Here is a 19,329-nt window from a genome sequence, read left to right as displayed (position 1 = left end):
AAACATTGTTAGATTTTAGGAAAACTTCTAGTGAAATTAAAGAAATAAGGGATGCTGTGGCTTTGGTCATTTTTAGAACTCCATTTTTTTTTTTTGAACCCTGAGAGTTGTGTGACTTGCCTTGACTCATTCCACTAGAATCCATTATTGAAGGTGGTGGTTTTTCTCTGTCAGGCGTCTAGATGCCAACCATATCACCGCAGTGCCTGAGGACAGTTTTGAGGGGCTCACTCAGTTACGGCATCTGTGGCTGGATGACAACAGTTTGACAGAGGTGCCAGTGCATCCCCTCAGCAATCTGCCGACCCTGCAGGCGCTGACCTTGGCTCTCAACAAAATCTCCAGCATCCCGGATTTTGCATTTACTAACCTGTCCAGCCTGGTGGTTCTGTAAGTATCCACCCCTTTTAATACTATATATTTGTGTTAATTTGGGGGCAAAAGCAGAGTTCTTGTGACAAATTGTTATGAAAGTACCTCACGGAGTATTTTCTTGGAGAGCTGGTGTTTGGGGGATCTGCCTTTTTTACAAAGTTACATGTGCTGACTTTTAAAAATACAAAACAAGATAATTTTATAAAAATTAACGTTCGATAGTAACAGTTGAATGTCTCAAAAATAAATGGCCATTTGTAGTCAGGAGAAGAAAGTGGGTCATTCAGCAAACACTGGTACAGCTTTTACTTGTATCCCAGCAATGCATTCAGTGTTAAAAGAGGCGGAAATCCTTTTGGAGATGCCCATAGAAAATGAGTTTCAGTGATATTTCATGTTTTTACTGTCTATTCAAAGAGTATGTGATTTTCTGTTGTTTCAAAAACTTGGACATAATAAAGTGGCATTTCTTGTAAAATCTGTTACTGATTCTCACTGATGTAAGCTGACATTTCCCCTGCCTCCCCATAGGAGAACTCATCAAAGTTTTGCTTCATATAATTAAAAGCTCATCAAAACTTTTGTTTGGATATGGATAAATAATTAAGAATCTTCCATGTGTGCACCCCTCTTCCACTAGAGATATGTTCCTTTTCCACTGGCCTCCTATGTTCAGTGAATCCGAGTCTGTGCAGTGTTTATCAAGAGATATCTACCCAATGCTATTTGTTTTCCATTAGTCAAGTGTTGCAGTGTTTAGCTGCACCATTCCTTTAAGCTCTACCAATTTAGACATGTAAAACATTATAATAGTTGCTTCTGGGTGAGGCAAAAGTCATTTTGGTGCTTTTTCCCATAGGCATCTTCATAACAATAAAATTAAAAGCCTGGGTCAACACTGTTTCGAGGGACTCGATAACCTGGAGACCTTGTAAGTTTATTCGTATTTTGGATGATCACACTTGGGAAGTTGACAGTGCAGTTTTGCATTTCATTGCAGAAAAAGGAAAAAAAGTAATGGTCTTAAGTTCAGCTCATGATTAATTTGCTTTAATACATGACTAAAGTCTTGCCTTCAGATAACACAGTCATGAAAACGAATCTAGGTTTCTGGTTAAAAATGGCGCACCAGGTTGATATTTCTTACAAAAGGACGTGGTAAAACCAGCTCAGTCTGCCAAGCCGTACACCTTTTCAAAAACTTTGGTTTTGTTAGTATGATAGGCAGTTTTGGAACTTTGAACCTTATAAAATTAATACTGGAAAAGTTGTTTTGTTTCTTTATTTTCTCCCTCATCTCAGTTGCCTTGCTAATTGTTAACAGTGGGTTTTAATACCATGTCTGCTTTTATATGCTAAATGTGATGAAGGTTTCCATTTTGCTTAGGATACTTTTGTTGTTGTTTCTATTGTTAAAGTGTTAGAGAATTCTGGCTGTTTCAAAACTGTCCATTGTACCATGATATGAGCAAAAGACATAGTGCAGCTGTGTGTAATCAAGAGTAGGGTCTTTATTTTTGTTGTTTTGGTTTGTACTAGTTGCCTTTATTCAGAGACATATAATATTAGCCATCGTGGTATAGTAAATGATTCAGAGAATGTCCCAGTTAGATGGGTGAGTAACATCTGATTGGAATGCTTAGGGTTTGTAATATTTTGTTTAATTGAATTTTTGGGTTAACTGTCAGTCAATGAGAAGACTTAAAATCTTTTAGTACTCTATTAATTCACTTTCCTGTTTAAACCACTAAAAGATAGTAAGTATCAGTGGATATTTGAAAGTTGAAGCTCTTGAAGAAGATACTGCCGAACCCAGTTCTATTCTAAGTATGTAAATACCAGTGGAACAAAAGACTGGGCGGGTCTTCTGATCCTAAACCTTGTATTATTCCAATATATTATTCTAATTATATTAAAATTAAACCTCTTCTTCCCAGTTAAATTTTTATTTACCATTTTTTTCTATGTAGAAAAGGAAAACAACATTGGTCTCTAAGGTGCTGGCCTTTTGATTTTATTTACTCTCATTCTGAAATCAATCGCTGATCATATGCTAACATTCTCTTTAGGTTAAAAGAAATTAAAGTTTAAATACACTCAGAGGGACTTCCCTGACTGTCCAGTGGTTAAGACTCCACGCTTCCAGTGCAAGGGATGAGTGTTCAATACCTGGTTGGGGAACTAAGATCCCACGTGCCTTGTGGCATGGCCAAAAAGTAAATAAATAAAATAAAATACACTCAGAATTAAGACTTTTAGAAGTACAGATCACTACGGCTTTTCCCTCTCCTAATTAATGGAACTTTTTCAACAATTTGTAACCCACTTGAGGACTGTGGTTGTATGAAACCGTCCTGGTCCTTCTCCTTATTCATACTTAGGTCATCCTGCTGATGTTAGGGCCGAGGTCAGCCGCCCTCATACCAGAAGTTCAGGAAGCCACTCTAAACCTAAAATAGAAACCTCAGTCTCAGGCTATTGTCATTTACAGATGATAGTCAATAAATTCCATTTTATGGAGAACTGCCATTCAGGTGATTGGCTTATTTAATGCACCCGTAATATGTGATTCTGAGAGTTGTTTGCACTTTTAAAGTTGTTGACTTAAAACATCATAGAAGCATTAAGATTCTTTTTTCTATTCAGTAATCTAAGAAAAGGTGTACATTTAATTAAATGGACTGGCGATTGGTTGTCAAAGAAAGATTACCATCCAGAGGATGTGATTTAAAAAAAAAAAAAAAATTTGTACCAAAATACCTTATAAATTGTGACCATCCTTCAATGTTCTTATGTATTTTTCCAATTTTTTTCTAGGGACTTGAACTATAATAATTTGGGGGAATTTCCTCAGGCAATTAAAGCCCTTCCCAGCCTAAAAGAGCTGTGAGTATTGCTTTGCTCTATCTGTGCCTTAATATCCCTAGAACTCACCATTTAATGTTCCAACAATGAGATTTTAGAACATCTTTGTTCCATTATATGTATCATAGTACACACACACACACACACACATGCACACACAATCATACAGATTGGATTATATTGGCTAGCACGGACAATTCTGAGCATAGATTACTGTATAGGGCTGGATTCTGGTGAAGCAAGCCATAAGGTATGGTCTCTGCTTTATAGGAGCTGTGGTCTTAGTCCCACTGGGGAGGCTGACCATATAAGACAGACAGAGAGCAGTTTCTAGGTGGAAATAAGTGCTGAGTGAATAGGATAAATAAATCATTCCAGAAAAAGACCTCACTGAGGCTTGGGGTCATTGGAAAAAAACATCACCAAAGAGAAGGAATTTGACTGGACTTGAAAGAATGGAAATATTTAGATAAATGAAAGAGATGAGGGAGCATTTTAGATATTGGATTTGTCAAGGTCAGAGATAAGAATGCACATGGCATAACAGAGATCGTGTGTCATGAGTTGATAGCAAATATTCTGAGATGCATTTCTTAAAAACTAAATGCAGGTGACAATGAGGGAGATTTTGGGGTTAGAAGACCTGTGATGCATGCAGTCAAAAGTTCTTTGAGGATGAAGCAAGCTAAATGTATATAAGGAACCTGGCAGTGGTAGTAGGTTAAGCAGTGGGTTTAAAAAGAATTAGGTATGGTCCTGAAAAAGATGAGATGGAATTAAAAATTCAATTTCCCCACATTTTTGAAATTTTCATGTAGTTGTTATCAGTTATATTTTACATCCTACTGAAGAGTAGTAGATATTCAGGTTTTAACTTATTTCACAAGGGGATAAACATTTCAAAATATTTTTCTTCTATCTTTGTAGGTTATTTCACAGTAATTCTATTTCTGTTATTCCTGATGGAGCATTTGATGGTAATCCACTCTTAAGAACTATGTAAGTAGTTTTGAAATTTTCTTTTAATATGTAATCATGTAAAGCAATGTCTGTACAATGCCAAACATCTGGATAAAGAATGGAAATTCAGGCTGTTAGATATATGAGCTTTGTGAACATAGATTTAGTGTTGGAGTGCTTGTGAACATATGAAAACTTTGCTTTTTTGGCTATTTTTACAGACATTTGTATGATAATCCTCTATCTTTTGTGGGGAACTCAGCATTTCACAATTTATCTGATCTGCATTCCTTGTAAGTATTATAGAAATTTAAAAACAAACCTGAATATTTACACAGTTGCTTTAATGGAAAACTAGAATTTATCATTGTAGCTCCAGACAGCAGAATCTTTTATTTTCTTTTTCTTGGGTGGAAATCCAAAAGACAATTTTGAAAATTTATGATGATTCTTATTTATGTGAACACTTGGTCAAAATTATCACACTTTCAGGTCCAATCAAGAGATGAAACTAATCTTTTTAGGTATAGTGGTACTGTAATTGTAAGCTGTTTAAAAAATAAAATGAAAATATTATCTATGAAAATTTTTATTTTAAATTACTTTTTATCTCCCAATTTCTTAAAGAGTCATTCGTGGTGCAAGCATGGTACAGCGGTTTCCCAATCTGACTGGAACTGCCCATCTGGAGAGTCTGTAAGTGTGGCCTTTTGAAGAAGGGCTGTGTAAAGATAACACCACGCTGGCCTGCTAGTAGGTTGCCAGTGCTTTTTGGTGATGATGATGAGTTAATGTTGATTTCTACAATCTTGGTTTGTGAATATCACGCATAGAGATGGATAGGGTTTGGAGTCAGTCAACTCAGGTAGAGTATATAGCCTAGTATGTGAGAGGTAAGTTCTGAAAAGGTCACTGAAACTATAAGGCAGTAAGTAAGTACCAAATTAGAAGCAGTGCTTTAGGAGTTCAGAAGTGGAGCAATCGATGTAGACGATCAGAAAAGGCTTTATGGAAGAGGTGAAATGTTTCAAAATTGGATAGTCAGGTCTCCCAGACCTGGTCTTTTATTTAGAAAGGCAGGATTTAGTAAAACCGGGAATACTGAAAATATACTCAGGTATGGCATACAGATGATCAAATATAGCTAAAATTGCATGTTTATAATCAAATGGGGAATGATATGGAGAAATCTGGAAAATTGTTGGGCTTGTAATTTTAAAGTGACAGACCTTGAGTACTGAACATTTGGTTATGGTAAAGCTTCTCAGTGGGCGGCCTGTGAATGGGCTGCAGGTGCATCTAAGATCTTGATGACCTCAGCCCTCCAGAAGCCACGTGGGGCCTGACCGTGGTTAGGATCTCTGCCACAAGGAGCCTTACCACAGTGTGCCGCAGAAGTTACAACATTCGTGTGTGCCAAGATGTAAGAAAAGTTGGGAAGCATTGAGCTAAGGAGTTTAAAGTCTACTCTTACGGCAGTTTGGAGGTGTTGAAAATGTTGGAGGAGGAGGCGTGAGGAGGATAAGAAGAGAGACTAGAGGTAGAATGGTGAGGGGGCCATGGGAATACTCCACTTGGCTAAATGAACACATTTAACCATGAGAGTTCTGTGTCTTTGATCCATCACTGGAGTTCCTCCATGTGGCCTGAGATTCCTCTACCCCTCTCTGCATCATTTCACCCTTGATCTGCATAGTAGCAGAAAAAATGGAGAGGGTCAGATGCTGAGACCTACAGAAGACGGAAGAACAGGAACTGGTGACTGACTGCAGATGGGGAGGTAGAAAGGGAGGGGATTGCTGGGCTGCACCCCTCAGGTCTATAAGACCTGCACTTGTCCAGCTTCATGACCGAAGAAAGAGCCCAGAGTCAGCAACAGAGACAGCAGTGGTTTAATGGATGGGGGAGCTTACATGTCTGAAGCAAGGTCCTGGAGCAACACCCCGCTGGCACACGGAAGGCAGGACATGGCAGCAGTCTTCGCTCCTGGGGTGGGGGGAAGGGGAGATTGCCAGTTATAGGAATTGACATCAGGTTGGCTAATTAGTTACCAGGGAAACCAGCAGAGGGGCATGCCTCTCACCACCCTTTGATAAGAACTATCACTAGCTGGGGTCTGGGGCAAGTATGCAGGAAGGTCAGTCATGTGAGTAGGGTAAAGCAGGCCCTGGTCAGGCAGGGGCTATACAGAGAGCAAGAGAACAGCCATCTTGAGTGGCCTGATCATACAGGGATTAAAAGAAAGTTTCAGAACATTGAGTCAGGTTGATTGAAAGAAAAGATAGAAACATGGTTTGGGGGGCAGGATGCTATCCTGGTTTCAAATGTTTTGGGTATGAGGGGGTGACAGAACTTGCAGAACTTGTGGTCAGGCTGTGACTACGGATTCATTTTTTTCTGTTGGTCCACATGAGAACTCAAGCTTATCATCTGGACAATATTAACTTCTCGTGTCACAAGCTCTTCTGCATTACTATGAAAATAATATGGGTATTAAGGGTTCATTCTTCTTCCCACGTGCCTTACTTTAGGGAGTAGTTAGGCAGTGGGACACATAGACTCTAGTCCATATGCAAGTATGTGAACATGTATGTTTCTATATGAGAATAGAATTTTGTTTACCATCTCAACTTGAATCATTTCTTAGACCATGTTTTTCCATAGGACCTTGACCGGTACAAAGATAAGCAGCATATCCAGTAATTTGTGCCAAGAACAGAAGATGCTTAGGACTTTGTAAGTTGGATTCTTCTTCCCTTCTCCTGCCTTTCTTTGTTTTATGTACTTCACACATGTTGAGTTTTATTTTTAATGAACTCTTTTCATTAGGTGACATTAAGGTATAATTATTTCTTATTGGTTCCCTTCATGGAAATGAGCAGGAATTTTAGTATCCCGCTTCCTTGATTTCTTTTTTTATCCTGACTCCTCATCCTTATTCTAGTTGCCCCAGGGGAGTTAGCTGTCTGTATGCTGCTCTTTCATCCATAACCCAAGTAAGAGCCCCAGTCTTTCTTGGATCAGGAACCAATTAAGCATGGAGCTTTCCAAAATCTCTAAGCTGCCCTGGAAATTAAAAGTAAATAAAGGATGTAAAGTTGTCACAAGAACAAACAATTAAGTTACTAAGTTGTTAACAAGTATTCAGTGGCAAGAGATAGTAACAAAATAAATGACTGACTGATCAAGCAAGTAGTTAAATGGTGTCATGGAGTATCAAACACAATGATAACACTGAGGAAACACTGCATGGGATTAACAGAGTTAACTAGTCCCAATTTTTTATTTACTATAAATATTTTTTAAAATGTGAGTACATATAACACTCCTCTTACAGCTTTTAAATTCAATAACAACATAGAAATTATTTATGGTATAAACAATATTATAAAAATATGAATTAAAAAACTCGTAACTCTACCATTTGGACATAATTTTTATATATTTTCTGCACTGTATTTTTCATATTTATTGTATATTCTTAATGTTTTAAAATATATTTTATATTGTCTATACTCAACATTATGTACTTGAAGTTTGCCAGTCTTAAGCCTGTTCTGTCACTGAGGTAGGTGCTCTAGAAAGCTTATGTGTCTTGGGTAAAAAAAAAAAAGTTGCTTTTGTTGTTTAGCCGTATTTCTTTATTACAGATCTTAGCACTGCTTTCAGTGCTTCTGAGTACAGCTCTCATAATGTAGTATTCTGATAAGATAAAATTAATTTGTTAATTTCCGTTATTTTAAGGGACTTATCTTACAACAATATAAAAGACCTTCCCAGCTTTAATGGTTGCCATGCTCTGGAAGAAATGTAAGTTGGTCTTTGACTTACTCTTTTTTCTATGGTCTATTGTTAATTCATTGAGCCTTTCCTATTGTAAATAAATGGCTTTCATATTAAGATCTTAGAAATTCACATAATCAGGTGTTCCTATGAATAAATGTCCAATGGTACCAAGTGTGTTCATGTGACCAGCATTTATCGGGCACCTGTCTATCAGGCATTCTATGAGATGGTATGGGAGGAGGGTGGTGTATATGAAAAACCAACCAAACAAAAAACTGGTCCAGATGTGGATATCTACAGTGTAGCTATACAGGACAGCTCTGGTGGGAGTTGACTGAGAGGTCAGGAAAGGGAGGAACTTATACTCCCATGTTTTATCTCCTCCTTCCTCTGACCTTCCTTCTGTGGTACTTGGTATGGTTGCGTCTTGGGTCCTTTCTCACTATGTTGTCTTCCTGCTGTCACTCCTGTGTGGAGTTGGTGAGGAATTTAGATAGTGTACCTTAACTCTCAGTGTAATTTTGGGTGAAATACCAATTAGTCTAACCCTTTCATCTTCTAGACGAGGAAACAACAGTTCCTTTTACTTTCAACAAGATCAATTAATGTTACTCATGAATGAATGTTTAAACTTAGAAAAAGTTTAATTAAGAAATGTTATTTTTCAAAATAGAAAATATTTTCTTGCTTTTTTTCTCTTTCTTTTATCTTTAATTCTTATTCTTTTTTTAGTTCTTTGCAACGTAATCAGATCCACCGAATAAAGGAAGATACTTTTCAAGGCCTGACATCCCTAAGGATTCTGTAAGTTCCTCTGTGATTATTAGAGAGAAATAAAATTTTTGTTAAACTGTAAATTAATGTATCATTATAATTCCCATGTTAGTAGATATACTTAAATATAGGATTTATTATGCATAAATATTGTTTTTCAAACTTTACCACATGGTACTTCATAAATAATTTCCTTTCAGCATTTTTTCACCTTAGTTAATTTATGAGATTGCTAATTTATGAGATTGCCCATTTGTGAGTGAAAAAGTATAACGTGTATAGCTTGAGAAACACACCTTGTGTGTTTTCAAGTCATAATAATGAAGTTTGTCAGTTTGTTAGGGGCTGAGTGGGCAAACTATAGCCTGTGGGTCAGATCCAGCGTGCCTCCTGTTTCTGTAAATTAAGTTTTATTAGAACACAGCCCTGACTTTTTGTTTAAGAATTGCCTAAAGCTGCTTTCACCATACTATGGCATAGTCAAATAGTTGCAGTAGAGACCGTGTGACCCCCAGAGGTGAAGGATATTTACTATCTGGCCCTCTACAGAAAAAGTTTGCTGACCCCTGCACTGGGGTACCTATCATGGCAAACACAGCTAATATGCAGTAGAAGCACTCATTTAAAAAGTGATTTGTATTTGAGTGCATATTTGTGCCTGGTACTCTATTAAGCACTTGGGAATACAGACAAACCATGTCACGGCCTTCATGCAATGCAGAAGACGCAATACACTAAATAGGGAACAATTTTTTTTATACAGAAAAGAATTTGAAACATTGACAGTGAAGTGTAATTACATATATTAAAATCATGTTTTCCAGTAGATCCCCATTAAGAAATTAAACATGCGTCTACTAGAGAAATACTTTATTGGTAGTTGGGTTGCTGGACCTTTCCTTGTTGCTAACAGGCTTCCTGTGGGTCTGGGCAGTAGTGGGGAAGGGGACTGGCTCCCAGCTGCCATCACTTCTAGAGCGCTGATAAGTGACAACAATGAAAAGCTAGCTGGCCTTTTCATGATTTGGAACCAAGTCTGTCGAATTTTCCTGTTATCCAGGAGATGTGTCATGGAATGAATTTAACCTATCTTTAAATTTCCATTAAGGCTCCGTGTAAGTGTGGTTGCAGATTATTTCTATGTTTTATTAATTCTGTAATATCAGAATTCCTCAGGGTGTGTTCCTGAATATAGTGTATGGCTCTGGTGTTGATATGGTTTTTATTTCCTGCTCGGGGAAAGAATGATATCTGAAGCCCTTCTGGAATGCTCTTGTTTGCATATTGATTATTTGTCTTCCCTCACGGCCTTATCACTAACCTTTGAGAAGGCAAATAACCTGAAGCCTGTTTTTATTTTCAGCTTTGTCAGGAGCTGTGCTTTTCCTCACCTAGTTAATAGGACCAGAAGTTATATCATATCATTTATATTTCTGAACTAGTATCAGAATGATAAGGTGGAGAAAATTCACAACTGTTTGAAACAGATGCCAGTTAGAATTACTGCTCCCTGGAACACATTCCAAGAAATATTTGGCTGTGAAGGGAAGGACTTTAACATAAACATTAAAAATGTTGTTGAACAAGATTAAAGATCTTTGTTATCTTATCAGGGATATTGTGACTACAGCAGATTCTAAAGTGTAGTCTGCATTTGGAATTTATTTCAAAAGAGTAACACTTTATTTTTATAATTGCAGAGATCTGAGTAGAAACCTGATCCATGAAATTCACGACAGAGCTTTTGCCAAGCTTGGGTCAATAACTAACCTGTAAGTTTCATGCAGCAATATCATGAAAGTAGTGAATAGTCTGCAGAAACTTGTGTTTTAGCATTGTGCTACCCAAATCATTTTCTCTTTTTAGTGTTCCCTTGTATAAATGCTAACCTGCTATGATGTAGTGGCAGCTTCTGAAATGGTTTTCGCACACCTAAACTTCCTCTTAGAGCTCTGAGACTTGTGATGTTAATGCATGTACAGATTTGTGTCTTAGGAGTTAATTTGAAGTCTTATTCACATTTTAGAGATATAAGTTTCAATGAATTAACTTCATTTCCAACGGAAGGCCTAAATGGACTAAATCAGCTGAAACTTGTGGGCAACTTCAAGCTGAAAGAAGCCTTAGCAGCAAAAGACTTTGTTAATCTCAGGTGTGTTTTTGCTTATTTTTCTTTTTTGTGGAAGTTTTGGTAAACCTCCAGATTATAGAGTGTCCTGGGTTTTTTTTTTTTTTTTGCTGTGGTTCCCAGATTTTCTGGGAGGCTGTCATTTAAGAGTATTTTCAACCTCAGTCCTCACAAACTTGGAAAAAAATAGAACATGAGCATTAGTCCATAGTTGTTGAGGACATGAATTGCAGACCACGTTGCTGGTCAAAGAGATAATCTAGCGCTTCATCAGAATGGTTTTGTATATAGTGGGATTTGTCATTTGCAACAAGATGGCAGAAAGCACATGTGAACCTACAGGAAGTTGACACAATGTGATAATACTTTACAGAGATATTAGAGTTAGAGAGGGGACCTTACTAGATATAGTAGAGAGAGGGTTTGGGAATATTATTATGGGAGAAGAGAATAAATATTTTCATTATACTTATATGAACAAAGTGAATTCATTTAATGGTGTAAAGTCACAGATGACCTGGGACATTAATTTTAAATGAAACTACCAGTTTCATATGATAAATTGGGTGTGGTTAACTCATTTATGAAAGGAGTCTGATAAGATTTTACTTTAAATTGCAGTATTGCTATTAAATTTTAAAGATGTCTTGATTCAAATTGTTTTTAAAAGCATACCTTATATAAATGGAGAAACTCATGGTGTCATCTGATACCAGAGCTTTTTAACAGATGAAGAAACTAAGTCCAGAGCGGATAATGACCAGCTTAAAGTATTTACTTTTTACAGAACAAAAGCATGTCTGTGAAGTTGGTATTTCAGTATAGATTTTGCCATTTTTTTCAGGTCTTTATCTGTACCATATGCTTATCAGTGTTGTGCATTTTGGGGTTGTGACTCTTATGCACATTCAAGCACAGAAGATAACAGCCTCCAAGATCACAGTGTGGCAAAGGATAAAGGCAAGTGCATGAACTTTTGAAAATAGAACACAGCATTAATCAAAGTCTCTGTTATTGTAATCAGTTTGCAAAGGATCAATGTGAAATCTGTGGAGAAAAATGGCTTTTGTGTACTGTGTTCCTGACATCTTTAATATGTTATTAAGCCTGGTGCAAGCTGAACTTACATCATGTACAAGAGAGAAGACTGCAGGAAAAGATGGGTCTTTTGAACTGCCTGAACCTTGAATTAAACAGTTTGTGTTATATATTCAGGTCCCACTGACCTAGCAGTTGTCACCAGCAGTGCTGAAAAGGAGGAGCACAGTCAAATCATTATCCACTGTACACCCTCGACAGGTAAGCCTAACACATTTGGCTGCAGTTTCTCGCTTTAAACGAACACTAGGCAAATATACCTAAAACTTCCAGGGATAGATGTGATTTCTGTGACAGGAGTGCGACTAGATGGTTTCATAAGGCCTGGCTCAACGTGTGGTCTGTATACAAGGAGCTTAGCCATCTCTTGCAGAGTCTCAGGCCCAGACCCAGTGACTCAGAATCTTTGTGTTAACAAGCTCCCCAGACGAGAGTTATGCACGTTGAGGATGGAGAGGCTCTTTCTTCATGGAACTTTAACCCTAGGTCCAGTTCTTACTGGTCTGTAAGGATTTTTGGTGTTATCCTTTTTTTTTTTTTTTTAATGAAACCTTGCCATTACTTTTAAAAAATTTATTTATTTGTTTGTTTATTTTGCCTGCGTTGGGTCTTCGTTGCCGTGTGCGAGCTTTGTCTAGTTGCAACAAGCGGGTTGCCATTACGTTTCTTTCTGTTTTATTTCATTGAACTTCAGTAGACTTGGGAAAGTTATTAAATTGACACCACGTATTGGTCATGACTGTATTCTGCCTAATCTGTCAGAGAAGATGGATTTAGAATTTTACTGTTAAAGAAAAATTTAAATAATGGCTAAATTGTGTGCTATGAAGTAGATTCCTCTTTAATATGATCACACAGGATGATCTGGACATTAATTTTATAACTCAGAATCGTAAATATTATGGATTCTTTAATGATTACTACTGAATTGTGAGCTTCCTCAGAGGCTGTGTATGTGTTCTTTTAATACTTAGCACAGTGCCTGGTATAGAGAATAATCTTAAAGTGATCAGCTGAGTGAATGGGATTAACAAGAATCATTTATGTCTATGCAGTTATTTAGTTTCTGTATTGACTGGTAGAAATTAAGGGGTCACTTGCCCTGCTGGGGTTCTTGTGTTGGAGAATGTACATAAGGAAGGGATCGTCTTTATTAAAGGGGAGTGTAAACTTGAATATGCAGAGATTCCATTTCTTCCACACTGATTTTAAACCTTGGGGGTCAACCAGAAGGAAAGTTGGTCTGAGCTCATCTCCCCAGGTGGCAATAGGAGTGAAGTGCAGGTCTGCTTCCTCCACTCCACTCACTTGTAGTAACACAGAGACAGCCATGTGCTGCCACAGAAGCAGGAAGTGGAGGAGAGCAGGAACCTTCTTTTAAAACTCGAGGAAGCAGCAGGTTTCCAAAGACAGACTGGGTGGAGCCAGATTCCCAGGCTTTTGAAGGAAAGTAATTCCACCCACTAATCAGACACTTTCCAAAGGGTGTCCTGTTCTCCCAGGTCGGATTAGCTACTCCTTGTTCCTTGCAGAAGGAAGAGTTCAGATACAGAGATAAAGGTGAAAGGTTCCTCTTAACACTTCCCTGACGGGCAATAAAAAAATTAATTAGAAAAAAAAAATTTTTTTTTAAGTTCCTTGAGTGAGATCCATATAAATGGTGCAGAGCTGGTTTGTTAGGTCTGTGAATATCTCAGTGATTAAGTTGCTTTATGGGATGTATCAAACTTCAGGACAATCCAGAAACATAAATTAGAACGTGTCTTTTGGGCAGTTGCAGTACATAGTTTTCTTATGCTCTGTAGACAAAATTCTGTTTTTCTTCACTAACTTTTATTTTTTAAATATTATTATCTTTTTTTAACATCTGTATTGGAGTATAATTGCTTTACAATGTTGTGTTAGTTTCTGCTGTATAACAAAGTGAATCAGCTATACATAAACATATATCCCCATATCTCCTCCCTCCTGCGTCTCCCTCCCACCCTCCCTATCCCACCCCTCTAGGTGGACACAAAGCACCGAGCTGATCTCCCTGTTTTCTCTAACTTTTAAATAAAACGGTTGTCATTTGGGACATAATTAGCATGCCAGTCAGTTGCTAGAACATACAGCTCAGCTACTAAATTAGTTCTTGCAATCCTAGTTCGTTATGTAGGGTTTTATTGGACATAGTTTTACATTACTAGTTAACATTGGTGTTAACTAGTGTAACATTGATTTGGCTCTCATACTGTCTGAATGACCTCTGTCAGGTCAACCAAACACTTTGAAATCTCAGTTTCTCTGGATGAAAAATGGGGATAATTATACCTATCTTAACCTGCTTCATCAGATTGCTTTTGAAAGCTATAAGAAATGTGTAAAAAATATATGTATTACACATACATATAATATACAATTAGTATAAAGTATATTAGGAACTAGGAAGGAAGAAGGAAAGGACCTGACATTTACTGAAGTACAACTATGTACCCAGTAGCCCGCTTAAGTACCTTGTGTATGTAATTTTACTTACGCTACACAACGCTGTGAAATAGGTGTTATTATCCACAAGTGAGAAAATGAAATTCTTAGAGGTTTAAGTTGCCCTCTCAAGTAAGAGCAGCAAGTTATGAACCCCAAACTCAAACTCTAGTATATCTGATTGCAAGCCCTCAGTTTATGAAGTACCTTTCAGGTACTAGACACTGTGCTATGTATATTAACTTAGGTATAAGAAAAAGTGAAAATTTTCTTTTAAATATCATTGTATGGTTTGCCCAATAGTTAATAAAAGAAATGAAATAAATATATATTAAAATAACATATTAAAATAAATTTTTAAATAGCCCAGTCCAATGACTAAAATATCAAAGAAACGGTAATCTTTTCTATTGGGATCAGTTCAATTTGTAGTAGATTAATTATTCTAGTTTCTCTCTCAAGCCATATCATATGGAATATGGTCTTTTATAAGTTGTCTTTTCTCTCTTTCATTCTAGGTGCTTTTAAGCCCTGTGAACATTTACTGGGAAGCTGGATGATCCGTCTTACTGTGTGGTTCATTTTCTTGGTTGCATTGCTTTTCAACCTGCTTGTCATTTTAACAACATTTGCATCTTGTACATCACTGCCTTCCTCCAAACTGTTCATAGGCTTGATTTCTATATCTAACTTATTCATGGGAGCCTATACCGGCATCTTAACTTTCCTGGATGCTGTGTCCTGGGGCCGATTTGCCGAATTTGGCATTTGGTGGGAGATTGGCAGTGGCTGCAAAATAGCTGGGTTTCTTGCCGTTTTCTCCTCAGAGAGTGCCATATTTTTATTAATGTTAGCGGCCATCGAAAGAAGCTTATCTGCAAAAGATATAATGAAAAATGGGAAAAGCAATCATCTCAGACAGTTCCGGATTGCTGCCCTGTTTGCTCTTCTGGGTGCGGCAGTAGCAGGCTGTTTTCCCCTTTTCCACGGAGGGGAATATTCTGCATCACCTCTGTGCTTGCCATTTCCCACAGGAGAGACCCCATCATTGGGATTTACCGTAACCTTAGTGCTGTTAAACTCACTAGCATTTTTATTAATGGCCATCATCTACACTAAACTCTACTGCAACTTGGAAAAAGAAGACCTTTCAGAGAACTCACATTCTAGCATGATTAAGCATGTTGCCTGGCTCATCTTCACCAACTGCATCTTTTTCTGCCCCGTAGCCTTTTTCTCGTTTGCGCCATTGATCACTGCCATCTCTATCAGCCCCGAAATAATGAAGTCTGTTACTCTGATATTTTTCCCATTGCCTGCTTGCCTGAATCCAGTCCTGTATGTCTTCTTCAACCCAAAGTTTAAAGAAGACTGGAAGTTACTGAAGCGACATATTACCAAGAAAAACGGATCCGTGTCGGTTTCCGTCAGCAGCCAAGCTGGTTGTGTGGAACAGGATTTCTACTATGACTGCGGCATGTACTCACACTTGCAGGGTAACCTGACTGTGTGTGACTGCTGTGAATCCTTTCTGTTGACCAAGCCAGTGTCCTGCAAACACTTAATAAAATCACACAGCTGTCCTGCCTTGGCAGTGGGTTCTTGCCAAAGACCGGACGGCTATTGGTCCGACTGTGGCACGCAGTCTGCCCATTCTGATTACGCAGATGAAGAAGATTCCTTTGTCTCGGACAGTTCTGACCAGGTGCAGGCCTGTGGACGAGCCTGCTTCTATCAGAGTCGAGGATTCCCTTTGGTGCGCTATGCTTACAATCTCCCAAGAGTTAAAGACTGAATCAGTGTGTTTGTGACTGTTTCCCCCATCAACCCAAATCACAGTGTTTATAGAATGAACCCTAGTCTGATCTCTCATCTGGGAAGCACTTCTGTGATCACTGCCTGGTGTCACTTAGAAGAAGGAGAAAGGCGGCAGTTTATTTCTTAAACCAGACCTTTGCAAAGAACAAGTGCCTAAACTATCAATGGATGAAAAAATGCAGTGTCCAAGCAATGTGTAGTCTATTTGAAACAAATGTATAACTTGAAAAAGATTCTATGTATATCATAGCAATATAGCGTTAGGTTTTTCTGATCCATAAGAAGCAAATTTATACCTATTTCTGAATTAAGCACAAGATAAAGAACAGCTGTTAATATTTTTTTAAGAATATTTTAAATGGTGATTTTGTATAATTGAAGAAAAAGTCTTGCTAATTTTACCTAATGTTTCATCATTAATCTCAGGACAACTTACTGCAGGGCCAAAAAAAGGGATTGTTTCCCAGATAGGACTCTGAGAGTGCATGTAGGCATCATCGTCTGGCATTGTCTAATCCATCTCTGACATAATAGAGATTGTTTAAGAGATTTAAATATAAAACCTGAAGATGTTTTTAAAACAATATTAACAACTGTTAGATTTTAAAAGAATAACCGAACACATTTGTTTTCAGTCATTATACACTGCTTTGTTTCAATCACAGCAATTTTTTCTTCAGTGTTTTGTGATCACACTATTAGGAAAAAGTAAAGGGCTCATTGCTGTGTGAATTAGTAGATTTGGCTAAACTACTTACATGGGACTTTAATAGTATCTGAGGGATTCGATGGCTCCGTGTGATGTTCTCATTGATAAAACACGTCCTAATATCCTTGGAGCTATCAGTATTTTCCAGTTTTGTTGGTCTGTGATCTACCTATAGTTTAAATTATACAGAAAGTAAATTGTGGCAAGTGATTTCATTTAGTTGGAAGAAATTGTGAGTAATTATGACACAAAGCACTTACATTTATTAGTGAGCTGGATTCTCCTGAACCTATACTATTATATGGAAGCTGCCATACATTTTCCCCCTTACTTTGATTTACAAGAGCCTGTGCAACAGCTCAGGAACGGTGTTCTTGGGAGACAAGCCAAATATGTCACTAAGGAAAAAAAAAGGCATAAAGCTTAGGCCTGACAAGCCAAATATGTCACTAAGGAGAAAATAAAAGGCATAAAGCTTAGGCGTATATCTTTAAAAATCAAAAATTTTACTTGATTCTCACCTATGGACTTCTGACATGTTCACTACGTGGAGTCTTAAAGTTATAAAGGTTCAATACGTTTTTTGAACAATATGCTAAATCAGTAGCAAACCCACTGCCATATTAGTTGTTCAGGAGATACTAAAAGACATTAAGCTAGATTGCAGTTTAAAAATTAAACTGTATATAATGTGCATATAATGAATTTTTATCTTATGTAAATTATTTTTAGAACACAAGTTGGGAAATGTGGCTTCTGTTCATTTCGTTTAATTAAAGCTACCTCCTAAACTATAGTGGCTGCCAGTAGCAGAATGTTAAATTGTGGTTTATATACTTTTTGCATTGTAAATAGTCTTGGTTGTATATTGTCAGTGTAATAAAAACAGAATCTTTGTATATCAAAATCATGTAGTTTGTATAAAATGTGGGAGGGATTTATTTACAGTGTGTTGTAATTTTGTAAGGCCAACTATTCACAAGTTTTTAAAATTGCTATCATGTTTGTATATTTACACATCTGATAAATATTAAATCATAACTTGGTAAAAACATCTAGCTAAAAGTTTTTTCTTTTCAAAAGTCATGTTACTGAATACTTTCATTGCATTCATTTAAAAAATAGAATAGCAGATATCTAAAATATGTGGTAAACTGTGCTATACATATGGTAGGAAATACAATATTGTATGCAGTGTGTTTAATTATTAAAGTTTCTGGAAAGCAATCTATTTTGCCTTAATTTATACTAGATATATTAATGAATTTGCTTAGTGTTAAACTAAGCAAATTGAAGTAAAATATTTTTAAGAGTATTAGAAGAAATGTTGAGAGAACACTTTGCTGAAATTTAGAAGTGAGGTTTTATTCTATCTTAAGTCTGAACCATACTCACGGAAAACAAACTGTGAAATTTAAGAGGATACCATCAATTATATCTTATTTAAAAGCAAATTATTTTAAAAACTGCATGATTCCAGTTATAGCCAATTGCTCAAATGCAGTAGTCCTCCCTTTCTTCCCTTATCTGAGGTTTCACTTTCCATAGTTTTAGTTGCCTGTAGTCAACCGCAGTTCAAAAATATTAAATGGAAAATTCTAGATATAAAAAATTCATGTTTTAAATTGCACACCCTTCTGAGTAGTGTGATGAAATCTTGCGCTGGTCTACTCTGAAACGAATCATCCCTTTGTGCAGTATATCCTGCCTGTTAGTCACTTAGTAGCTGTCTCTGACTATCTCAGTGCTTGTGTTCAAGGAACCCTTATTTTACTTAATAATGGCCCCAAAGCATGAGAATAGTGATGCTGGCAATTCAGATATTCTCATACTATGCCTAATTTATAAATTAAACTGTATGGGGAAAAAAACATAGTATACATAGGGTTTGGTACTATCTACAGTTTCAGGCGTCCACTGGGGGTCTTGGGACATATCCCCTGTGGATAAGAAGGGTCTATTGTGCTTAGAAATAATTCAGTATTCACAGTCATCAAGACTTCATTTTACAGATGGGAAAATAGAGGGCCTAATGAAATTTAAGTGAATACCTGACACATACAGCAAATTAGAACCCAAACCAGCACCCAGTTCCCCTTAATTTGAGATGTTTTTTGTTTTTGTTTGTTTTAAACTTCAGTATATGTTTGGAATTCCCATAACCAAAAGTAGAATACTATAATTACCCTTCCTCCCATGCCCTAGGCCCTTACTGCCCATACCCAACATCCAGCTTTGGCAGCTGTCAACAGCACATGGTAAATCTTGTTTCCCCTTCATCCCATTCACTCACCTTCTCTAATCCCTCTGCTCCTTGGATTATTTTGAAGCAAACCTAAAACTAATTGTT

The 19,329-nt window shown here is 37.1% G+C and overlaps 1 protein-coding gene across 2 annotated transcripts in view; it reads left to right on the top strand.

Moving 5' to 3' along the window:
• LGR4 (leucine rich repeat containing G protein-coupled receptor 4) overlaps window positions 1–18,198 on the top strand; it is a 97,323-nt gene extending 79,125 nt beyond the window's left edge. Inside the window, exons 5-18 of one of the 2 annotated variants that reach the window (XM_060018628.2) lie at window positions 175–390; window positions 1,235–1,306; window positions 3,193–3,261; window positions 4,168–4,239; window positions 4,422–4,493; window positions 4,828–4,896; window positions 6,865–6,936; window positions 7,945–8,010; window positions 8,719–8,790; window positions 10,461–10,532; window positions 10,787–10,912; window positions 11,733–11,848; window positions 12,104–12,187; window positions 14,971–18,198. In XM_060018628.2, the coding sequence (XP_059874611.1) occupies window positions 175–390; window positions 1,235–1,306; window positions 3,193–3,261; window positions 4,168–4,239; window positions 4,422–4,493; window positions 4,828–4,896; window positions 6,865–6,936; window positions 7,945–8,010; window positions 8,719–8,790; window positions 10,461–10,532; window positions 10,787–10,912; window positions 11,733–11,848; window positions 12,104–12,187; window positions 14,971–16,247 (2,455 nt within the window). In that variant the 3' untranslated portion in view covers window positions 16,248–18,198. The remainder of the gene's footprint in view (window positions 1–174; window positions 391–1,234; window positions 1,307–3,192; window positions 3,262–4,167; window positions 4,240–4,421; window positions 4,494–4,827; window positions 4,897–6,864; window positions 6,937–7,944; window positions 8,011–8,718; window positions 8,791–10,460; window positions 10,533–10,786; window positions 10,913–11,732; window positions 11,849–12,103; window positions 12,188–14,970) is intronic. The other variant, XM_060018629.2, reaches the window with a different exon arrangement.
• Window positions 18,199–19,329: the final 1,131 nt, after the last annotated feature.

This window comes from Delphinus delphis, chromosome 8 (assembly GCF_949987515.2).
Source record: "Delphinus delphis chromosome 8, mDelDel1.2, whole genome shotgun sequence".
NCBI lineage: Eukaryota > Metazoa > Chordata > Mammalia > Artiodactyla > Delphinidae > Delphinus > Delphinus delphis.
The sequence above is the reverse complement of the archived record's forward strand: the minus strand, read 5'-3'. Positions and strand labels throughout refer to the sequence as shown.